The 10,856-nt window shown below is 38.0% G+C and overlaps 1 protein-coding gene across 1 annotated transcript in view; it reads right to left on the bottom strand.

Annotated features, from left to right (window-relative positions):
• Window positions 1-721: 721 nt before the first annotated feature.
• The window catches only part of LOC139751341 (uncharacterized), a 144,929-nt gene continuing 134,794 nt past the window's right edge, over window positions 722-10,856 (bottom strand). Inside the window, exons 8-11 of the mRNA XM_071666696.1 lie at window positions 9,953-10,183; window positions 8,401-8,537; window positions 7,337-7,484; window positions 722-1,443 (exon numbers count right to left, since the gene is read on the bottom strand). Coding sequence (XP_071522797.1) covers window positions 835-1,443; window positions 7,337-7,484; window positions 8,401-8,537; window positions 9,953-10,183 — 1,125 coding nt within the window. The 3' untranslated portion in view covers window positions 722-834. The remainder of the gene's footprint in view (window positions 1,444-7,336; window positions 7,485-8,400; window positions 8,538-9,952; window positions 10,184-10,856) is intronic.

Genomic DNA, 10,856 nt, shown 5'->3' with positions numbered 1-10,856 from the left:
CTACCTCCTCAATGCAGTGAGATGATAACAAGAACAAGTGGTGGTGACCGACTTTAACCATCTAGACATGAACCATGTCTAAATAGGTCATGTATCCCATATGTGACAGGACTCATCAGCTCTAGAGGTCTGTAATGTGGAAAAGAGGAAGAAATAGTTGGACATCCTTTTCTATCTTACAGTGTAAATCATTTTGATTTTTCTGTTTATTATAAACCATGTTGTTCTCTGTTATGGCAAATGACCCTTTTAATTATTCTGTAATGATTATTGCTAACTTGTAAACATGTGTCATAATGGATCTTGTGTCCACAACCACATAATTTTATCAAAATAAACAACTTTTTTACAGGTCACCAACTAGTTTATGAGGATTTTTACAGTACAAACAGGCACTCTTGTTGATTCTGATATCTAACCTGCTCAGGAAAGGACCTACACAGAGGGATAGTTGATGAAAGTGATTAATAAAATGAAATTAAACTTTACTCCTTAACATATGAAAGTCAGTCTGCCACACATACAGTGAAAATATGACACTGGGATCAGTGATGTCAATTTAACTGCAAGTAACATGCAATGAAAATAGCCCTGGATAACAATTTAGGTAAAAGATTTTAACAGGACAGCCACTGAAAAGAAAAATCTATCTCTGTAAGAGATAAACTAAAACATGATATGATTAGGATAATCATTGCCAAGTAGCAAATAAATGACAAACTCAGTAAAAACTATAATGCTGCTTTGGTCACATATGGCATTAAAAAATGGAACTTCCACAAGTAAAGCAGGACTCCACTGGCACAGAGGTACATTCACATTGCTATGATGCAATCAGATATGAGGAATATCTTTTTCATTAATACTAAAGACATACGTGTCATCTTCAGTGATGTGCTGAAGTGCTTGGTGTGTTTCTGCTTGGCTGTAATGAGCAATTTCTGCATCACCTTCAGAGGACAAGATTATGACAACACTATCATTATCTTCAAAACTTTCACACTTAATATCAACGTCTTCTTGCTTTATACTTATTTTGTCCCTAAGTGACAACATTTCTGTTTGTCTTTTATTTTCTTGGTCTCTAGTTTCATAAAGTGAGTGAGTCCGAATACAAGGTGTAACATTTTCTGGTATATCATACTTGTTTGTCGCTGAATTGTTTTTGTTTATATAACTTTCTAATTGTGAGTGAGTTGTACGGTAATGTTGATGAGCAGCTACAGCTGATGAAAATGATCGATTGCATAGTGTACATCGCAATCCATGAGTCAACATGTGTGCCAGGTACTGCTTTTTCTGAGCATAAGTGATTCCACACTCTTGACAATAAAACTTGTGATTAGGTTGCGTGCGAGTGTGGTGGCGCAGGACTCGTAGAGTAGAGAATCGTCCGCCACATGTCTCACAACTGTAGCTGCGCGTTCGTCTGTGAAAAAGATTCTGAAAAACAAAGCTCATTGTATTCATATTGCAGTATCAATTACATTTAATTACTGTAATAGATAAATGCCGAAAGTAACAGGCATAATTCATTCCTAACAAGCTATTAACTGAATACGTCATTTTATCTGTGAGTGAGGTGATATCTATGGTGTTCTGTTCTTCCATTTCATTACCTACTACACAACTCTAAGCTCAAAAAACTATCATAAGATAATGTAAAAGATGGCCTTACAGCTTCTAATGGTTATAAATTATTATGGAAGTCATATCATAAATTCACAAACAGTACACATTTACCTTGCTATAAAAAACACACTGATACATAAATTATTTTTTACCACCAGAAATTCAATATGTATGAAGTGCGGTCTGCACTTGAATGGTTGAGCATAAAAATCATGTGTTTCTTGTGTTTTGTACCACAGGTAAAACAATGAACTAAGGAAGTATGGCCTATTACCCACCAGTTTGCATGTAGTGTATACTGCATGAGGCTGTTCTCTACTCTTTGTTCCATCAAAAGGAACACTGACAAAATCAAAATCTCTGTGATTCACTAAAACTCTTTCAGCCAAGATTATGTCAAGAGTAAGTAATCCACTGATAGAAAAAGCTGATGGAAATGTTGGCTTTATGAATGGAAAACTGAAATCACAATTCAATGGTACTGAGATCTAGCATCATTCCCCTTAGTCTTGAATAGTTGTTAACTGGAAAGAAGCAGCTAAAAAAAATAGCAGCTGAGTTAGTGTAAATTCGAAATACAAAGAGCATGAAAAGTGAGAAATGAAACTACTATGAAACTAAGTACTAATTTACTTATATACTTATCCTCCCCCAGAACCCCTTTTTACAGGGCTCTGTAGCCCTCTGAAAGTCAGGCTCATCCAGTGGTCAGGATTGTGGGTCTGATTCCATGCTGGGTGGGTGAAAATGGGGCACTTTGATTGATTTTGTTGTCAATCAGTTTCTTGAGGAGTTTGGATGCTTAAGATAGCAGTGCTATGAGGTAATGAAAGGAAGGGGAGGTAGAGGGCTTGGTGTATTTCACATTATATAACTTCTCATATGGATACAGACTCTTATCAGTTTGTCAGCAATGTCCTTGAGTATCTTCGTTTGAAGGAGGGACACAGGTTAGCTATGATGGGCAAAAGTAACCTGCAGTGGACCATCTTGGGCAGGGGGTTGGGGGCTGCATTAACATAACGATATACTGACATGTCTACTTTGGGTGTAGGTAAAGTAGCTGGAAATATCCATTCACAATATAATGTGCAACATTACAGCCACTATAACAGGCAAGTGTGATCACACACAAATCACTAAAAATTCATAAGAAATGAGACGGTGTTGTATGTTGTGCAAACTAACTGGCACTTGATATTTCTATAAAAAAAAAAAAAAAGAGAGGGTGCTGACATTCTTACCAGTGGCATGCCACAAAGTAATGTTCTGGAACAAATGTTCTTGATGTATGTGAATGACTTGCCAGATGGATTGGGCTCCCTCCAGAATATGGCAGCAGGTCATAAGAGAAGTGAAAAGTGAAGAATACTACATCAGCTTGCTAGAGGAGTTAAGCAAACTCTAAAGCTGGTGTGATATATGGTTGATGAGATTCAAGCCAATAACTGTAATGAGTGTGGCACACTTTGAAAGAAGGCCTCAATATGAATATAATCTACCAGGAAATAAGTTGCACAAATCTGTTTGTGAGAAGACTTAGGAGTTAACATTGTGCCTCATCTGTTGCCAGTCCCAAATTAGGACAATGAGAAAGAAGCACTGCTGGCAAATAATTTCAAGTATACAAGTATTCAAGTATACAAGACAGCTAGAGACTGAGTGTGAATGAATGTGGCCTTTGGTGTCTTTTCCTAGCGCTACCTCACGCACATGCAGGGGGGAGAGGGTTGTCATTTCATGTGTGGCGGGGTGGCGACGGGAATGAATAAGGGCAGACAGTATGAATCATGTACATGTGTATATATATATGTCTATGTGTGTATATATATGTATAGGTTGAGATGTATAGGTATGTATATGTGTGTGTGTGAACGTGTATGTATATACATGTGTATGTGGGTGGGTTGGGCCATTCTTTTGTCTGTTTCCTTGCGCTACCTCGCTAACGCAGGAGACAGGGACAAAGTATAATAATAATAATAATAATAATAATGGATAAGGTTATATTCAGCAAGCTGTTCACATCTTCAAATAGGCCTAAACTAGAATATTCTTCTGAAGAAGTACAAAGAATTAATGAAAAAAAAGCTAAGTAAAGGAGGGTAACAAAGAATTACATAAAATTAAGAAAGCTGTTCACAGGGAAATACTTGGGGACTTAATTTGCCCACTACAGAAAAAAGATGAGTGAGGGGATACCTTATTGCAATCTTTAAGTATTCACAACAGCTAAGTGACTCAGACAGAAAGATGCAGGGACAGAATAACCACAAGCCTCAACATGAAGTTCAGCTGGAAACTTGTTAAAGAAGATATACAGGAATACTTGCATAGTAAAACATTGTCAGTTCAGTGGAATAAATTGAGTTATGAGATACAAAATGTAGACAGCATACACAAGTTTAAATTTTTTTTATAATAGTACAGAAAGTTCAAGAGATCAGGGTCCATGAGCAAATAACTCCTTCCCCATGCAATACAATTAGATTATTACAAATATGTATCAAATTACAAATACCTAGGTTTCAGGAAGGTAAATGATGGTAGTACTATGAGCCAGTGCTACAGATACAATCAAATTCTCATTTCTGTCCTAGGATACTGTCTTTTCTTTCTGTCTCTCATTCCCATGGGCTGCTAGCATTCAGTATACAAACAAATGCTCTCCATTTTACCCATAACACTTAATATCCTGTAACTCATACAACTTTACTCTTAACTAAATCATCATGTGGTGAGCACTACGAGCTATCCCTGCCTGAAAGCAAAATCTTGGCATCAGTACAGTTCAAAAGATGGGGCCCCATGAGTGTAGGACTCTCTCCCCATATGGTGCAAATAAGTGATTACACACAGACACAAATAAACTTTGGAAAAAATATTGTGAACAAGGCAAGAGAAAATTTAGAACTCTTCTATAAATTCCTCAGGAGTAAACTGTCAGTTAAAAAGCAGCTAATCAGGCTCAAGGATTCTGAGGGAAGATTTTAAGGGGATAATATAAGGATATGTGACGAGGAACTGAATGGCAAGTTCAAAAGTTTTTTTACGGTGGAAGACACTACAGCCCCCAACACTCACAACATGGATTGGGGAGGTCATAAGAGAGTATTGAGTTTCTGAGAAAAGACATTAACAGAATACTACAGGGTCTTAAACCACACAAAGCTCATGGTCATGATGAAATTTCACCATATGTGCTGAGAATGTGTGTAGATACACTTAAAAACCACTCAAAATGCTATTCAAGGTGTTGTTAGAGAAAAGCAAAGTGCCAAGGACTAGAAAAGGGCAAACATCATACCTATGCATCAAAAAAGGAGACCAGGAAGAAGTGCTGAACCATGGAAGTGGAAGTGAGTCACAGGGTGGGGGAGGAGGGCAAAGGTTCTGGGAGCGATGAAGAATGTGTGGAAGGAGAGAATGTTATCTCGGAGAGCAAAAATGGGTATGTTTGAAGGAATAGTAGTTCCAACAATATTATATGGCTGTAAGGCATGGGCTATAGATAGGGTTGTACAGAGAAGGGTGGATGTGTTGGAAATGAAATGTCTGAGGACAATATGTGGTGCGAGGTGGTTTGATCGAGTAAGTAATGTAAGGGTAAGAGAGACATGTGGAAATAAAAGTGTGGTTGAGAGAGCAGAAGAGGGTGTGTTGAAATGGTTTGGTCACATGGAGAGAATGAACGAGGAAAGATTGACAAAGAGGATATACGTGTCAGAGGTGGAGGGAACAAGAAGTGGGAGACCAAATTGGAGGTGGAAGGGTGGTGGTGGTCAATATGGTGTTTAGAGTGTAATTATGTGATTTGTTAGAAATCCTATTGAATTTATGTTACTTCAGTTTATTCATTCTTTATCTTTGGAAGTGCACTGTATTAGAACTGACCTTTCAGAAAGGGATATTTTACTATTATTATTATTTTGCTTTGTAGCTGTCTCCTGCGTTAGTGAGGTAGCTCAAGGAAACAGATGAAAGAATGGCCCAACCCACCCACATACACATGTATATACATACACGTCCACACACACAAATATACATACCTATACATCTCAATGTATACATATATATACACACACAGACATATACATATATACACATGTACATAATTCATACTGTTTGCCTTTATTCATTCCCATCGCCACCTCGCCACACATGGAATAACAACCCCCTCCCCCCTCGTGTGCGAGGTAGCACTAGGAAAAGACAACAAAGGCCACATTCGTTCACACTCAGTCTCTTGCTGTCATGTAATAATGCACCGAAACCACAGCTCCCTTTCCACATCCAGGCCCCACACAACTTTCCATGGTTTACCCCAGACGCTTCACATGCCCTGGTTCAATCCACTGATGGCTCGTCGACCCCGGTATACCACATTGTTCCAATTCACTCTATTCCTTGCGCGCCTTTCACCCTCCTGCATGTTCAGGCCCCGATCACTCAAAATCTTTTTCACTCCATCTTTCCACCTCCAATTTGGTCTCCCACTTCTCCTCGTTCCCTCCACCTCTGACACATATATCCTCTTGGTCAGTCTTTCCTCACTCATTCTCTCCATGTGACCAAACCATTTCAAAACACCCTCTTCTGCTCTCTCAACCACACTCTTTTTGTTACCACACATCTCTCTTACCCTTATATTACTTACTCGATCAAACCACCTCACACCACATATTGTCCTCAAACATCTCATTTCCAGCACATCCACCCCCCTCCGCACAACTCTATCTATAGCCCATGCCTCACAACCATACAACATTGTTGGAACCAGTATTCCTTCAAACATACCCATTTTTGCTTTCCAAGATAATGTTCTCGACTTCCAAACATTCTTCAAGGCTCCCAGGATTTTTGCCCCCTCCCCCACCCTATGATTCACTTCTGCTTCCATGGTTCCATCTGCTGCCAAATCCACTCCCAGATATCTAAAACACTTCACTTCCTCCAGTTTTTCTCCATTCAAACTTACCTCCCAATTGACTTGACCCTCAACCCTACTGTACCTAATAACCTTGCTCTTATCCACATTTACTCTCAACTTTCTTCTTTCACACACTTTACCAAACTCAGTGACCAGCTTCTGCAGTTTCTCACATGAATCAGCCACCAGCGCTGTATCATCAGCGAACAACAACTGACTCACTTCCCAAGCTCTCTCATCTACAACAGACTGCATACTTGCCCCTCTTTCCAAAACTCTTGCATTCACCTCCCTAACAACCCCATCCATAAACAAATTAAACAACCATGGAGACATCACACACCCCTGCCGCAAACCTACATTTACTGAGAACCAATTACTTTCCTCTCTTCCTACACGTACACATGCCTTACATCCTCGATAAAAACTTTTCACTGCTTCTAACAACTTGCCTCCCACACCATATATTCTTAATACCTTCCACAGAGCATCTCTATCGATTCTATCATATGCCTTCTCCAGATCCATAAATGCTACATACAAATCCATTTGCTTTTCTAATTTATTTTTCCTTTGATTTCTAGCAAAAACCAAGATTTGTTTAGCATCATAATTCTGGCTCTGAGCCTTTCTCTAATGGTGGGTAATTCACAGCATGAAAATTTATCATAAATGCAGTGTTTAAAAATGTTGAGTGCGTCCCGTCCTGGTTTGAAGTTGGAATTAAAGTTTCTCATAGTTACTGATTCTAAATTCTATTAACATAAAGCATACTTCATGACTATTGAGTTGTTTTTGGGTGAAAAATTTTCTTCCACAGCGATGGCACATAACACGTCTCTCTCCATGGCGAAGAATGTGTGAGGCCAGGAGAGCACGGTGGGGAAACACAGCGGAGCATCGATCACACATGTGCATGGTGCTGCAAAAAACCATGGTCACATAAAAGTTTAGGTCTAAATTAATAAGTAATAATGTGTAAAAGACAGTCTTAACTTCATGTATAGCAAACTTTCAGTTTAAAGTGCTGTGGACAAACAAATTTAAGCAATACACCACTCTTAAGATGTGACAATAAATATCACTATTCCTAGCACTCAATAATGCATGTGACATGGCAGAGTGCATGTAGTCGGGCATAATAATAAATGTAAGCTTGCATCAAAATGTATGTAACCTTGCATAAAATGTATGTAACTTTGCATAAAATGTATTAGTAACCTTGCATAAAAATGTATGTAACCTTAACAAAAGTGCATACAGCCTGGCATATAGATGAAAATGGCTTGGCATATCATCACACTGCAGGAGCTTCATAAAGAAAGAAGGGATTCCTGGGGCAGGAAATAAGTAAGAAAAGTAAAAAAAAAAAAAAAAAAAAAAAAAAAAATGTATATATATGTATATATGTATGTATATGTATGTATATATATATATATATATATATATATATATATATATATATATATATATATATATATATATATATATGTATATATGTATGTATGTATGTATGTATGTATTTTTATATATATCCCTGGGGATAGGGGAGAAAGAATACTTCCCACGTATTCCCTGCGTGTCGTGGAGGGCGACTAAAAGGGAAGGGAGCGGGGGGCTGGAAATCCTCCCCTCTAAATTTTTTTTAATTTTCTAAAAGAAAGAACAGAGAAGGGGGCCAGGTGAGGATATTCCCTCAAAGGTCCAGTCCTCTGTTCTTAACGCTACCTTGCTAATGCAGGAAATGGCGAATAGTGTGAAAAAAAAAAAAAATGATATAATGGATAAACTGAAAGATAAACCTCAGAGAAAAAAATTGTATCATACAATACTGTTACCTCGAGTGTTTTGTAGCAATGTGATAGGTAAGAGCTGGGCGAGATTTAAATACTTCATTACAGGTTTCACACTGCTGAATCTTCTTTTTACGCCCTCTTTTCTTTTTACCAGGAACCTGAGGAGGCTTTAAAGCAGCCTGTTGAAAAACACAAAGCAATGACATTCAAGTTGTACTGAGATACATTAAGAAAAAGAATTTTGAGGAAGGGAAAACTGTTTCCGTCCAGGATGGTTTCCAGCAAGCTGAGAGACCTTTTGATCCCCAGTGCTTGAAATACACTAACTTATGGCCACCCATTCTGCGTTATAGCACCTGGGTTATTAGAGTGTCATCATGAGCAGCCACTTAAGTGCTATGTTATCTGAAAAATCCTTGGATTGTAATTACTCATGCTTTGACAGAACAGTGAGTGCAGCAGATCTCAAGGAGAAGGACCTGAGAAGGTTATCCCAACTAGGTCCCAGTAAGTTTATCCTGACATTGACAGATAAAGGTTCCTGAAGTTCAGTCTTGTATGAGGCACTCTACTTACCATTTTTATTACCAAAAATTCTAGAAAAGAATTCTAAATACAGATATTTTAAAATCTCAAAGGAATCTGAATTCTTAGGGAACTTTTGAAAAAGTTTCCAAACTGTCTGATACTGACTGATTCAGCATACACACAAACACCTTGTGGATTCCCCATTGGCCACTTCATGTACCTCTACAAAAATGAAGTGACATTTTACTCTTGTTCACCGCTTTCTGTCAACTCCTACACCCACCCTGACCCAGCTGAGTAAACACTAAGAGAACATTTGCAACAGAAAAGAGTCTTTCATCACAAATCTGTCAACCTTATGGATGAGCAATTGCTGGATTCTGAAATGTTCTGGATTTTGGGTATTTATCATGACAAGGATACCTGATAGCAGACTGAATAATATTGCAAAATAGCAAGTGGAATTAGCTTTTCCCAATACATAAATTCGTGCAAGTTTTAAACATGAAAGCTGCACATTAATTACTTACTGTACTTAGTAGATTAGATTGTTTTCCATTCCAAAATGTATATGTAGAACAAGGTAGTGATATAGCCTGAGACTACTTGGTTAAAGTGTTGGGGTGACACCTGGTCCACTTAAGGTTGAATGTGAGTATACATGAGTATCATTTTGCTACCATGAGGATGATAACTCAAGAAAAGCAGACGTAAGATCTTGCATTTCATTTATCATGGGAGCTGGTATGGATGTGCCTGGAGGATCATCAAAACTCAGTTCAGCCTTGGGAGCATTAGACCAGGGGCTTGATGAAAGGGTAGGAAAGTGTTTACCTAAATGTGTTCAGAGCTTTGAAAGCTTTTTAAGACTTCTTGCAGTGTCACTTGCTTCATATAATTTTTTCTTTGATTAGCATCTGTATAATGTTGACTTAGGTAGCAACAGATGATTACATACAAGCATAAGTGCTAGGGATTTCATTGTACATCAGTAACCTCACATATGCTCCAGGTTAGAAACATTAGAGTATAATAGATGCAAAAAAAATTATCATAAACCTTTTACCTCCAAAGCTGCTTTTTCTTGTTTTACTTCTTCAGGAATTTCATGAGAATGGAACTTTGATAAATGTCTCTCATAAGCCCACCATGTTGACAGCAGCTTGCCACAATGAGGGCAATCCATATCACGATGGGTAGCTGACTTGTGGGCATGAAGTGTTTGAGGTGTTGGGGCTCTAAATGTGCAGTAAGGGCAAGGTAACCCTGCTCTTCTTGCACTAATTCTTCTTGAAATCTGGAAAAAAGAAAGAAGGTTTGAGGGTGTTACGTTAAGCAACAATATATTCTTAACCCTTTAACAGCTACATACTGTATATGCAGGTCACAAGTAATTTTTCATTCACTGATCAACACAACATACCAAATATCAATTCCTGAATTGGCCACCCCTGCCTCATGATGAAATATATAGCCAGTAATACTTGTAGTGACATCCAACACACTGTTATCATATGCTACAGCTTAAGGTTTTTTCATACACTGGTCAATCACTATGGAGATGTCAAGGAAGTCTGTACAAGATTTGTATCCTCATACTGAAAATAAATTTAGCATCGTGATACTCTTACAAGATAGCAGACATCAGAGGTAAGGAACCTTAGTAATCATATTCATTTAAGACAAAAGCACTTCTATAAATACCACACCTTACTACATATTCCTAAGAGCACCACTGTAGTACCCCATACACCTGGCAGCAAAGTTAATTTGAAGTTAAAGGGTGCTTGGCAGATGTAAATACTATTTCACCCAAATTACATATCATCTTATTTAGAAAATTTTGTTCTAGTTAACTACAATAGCAAACTTAAGGTGATATCTAAGAACATCTAACGCAAAGAGTGTACCTTGCACATTAGAACTGCAGCAGCAAAACGGTTAAGTATGATGTCAACTTTTTAAACTCC

This window comes from Panulirus ornatus, chromosome 11 (assembly GCF_036320965.1).
Source record: "Panulirus ornatus isolate Po-2019 chromosome 11, ASM3632096v1, whole genome shotgun sequence".
Lineage (NCBI taxonomy): Eukaryota > Metazoa > Arthropoda > Malacostraca > Decapoda > Palinuridae > Panulirus > Panulirus ornatus.
This window is presented reverse-complemented; position numbering and strand designations above follow the sequence as displayed.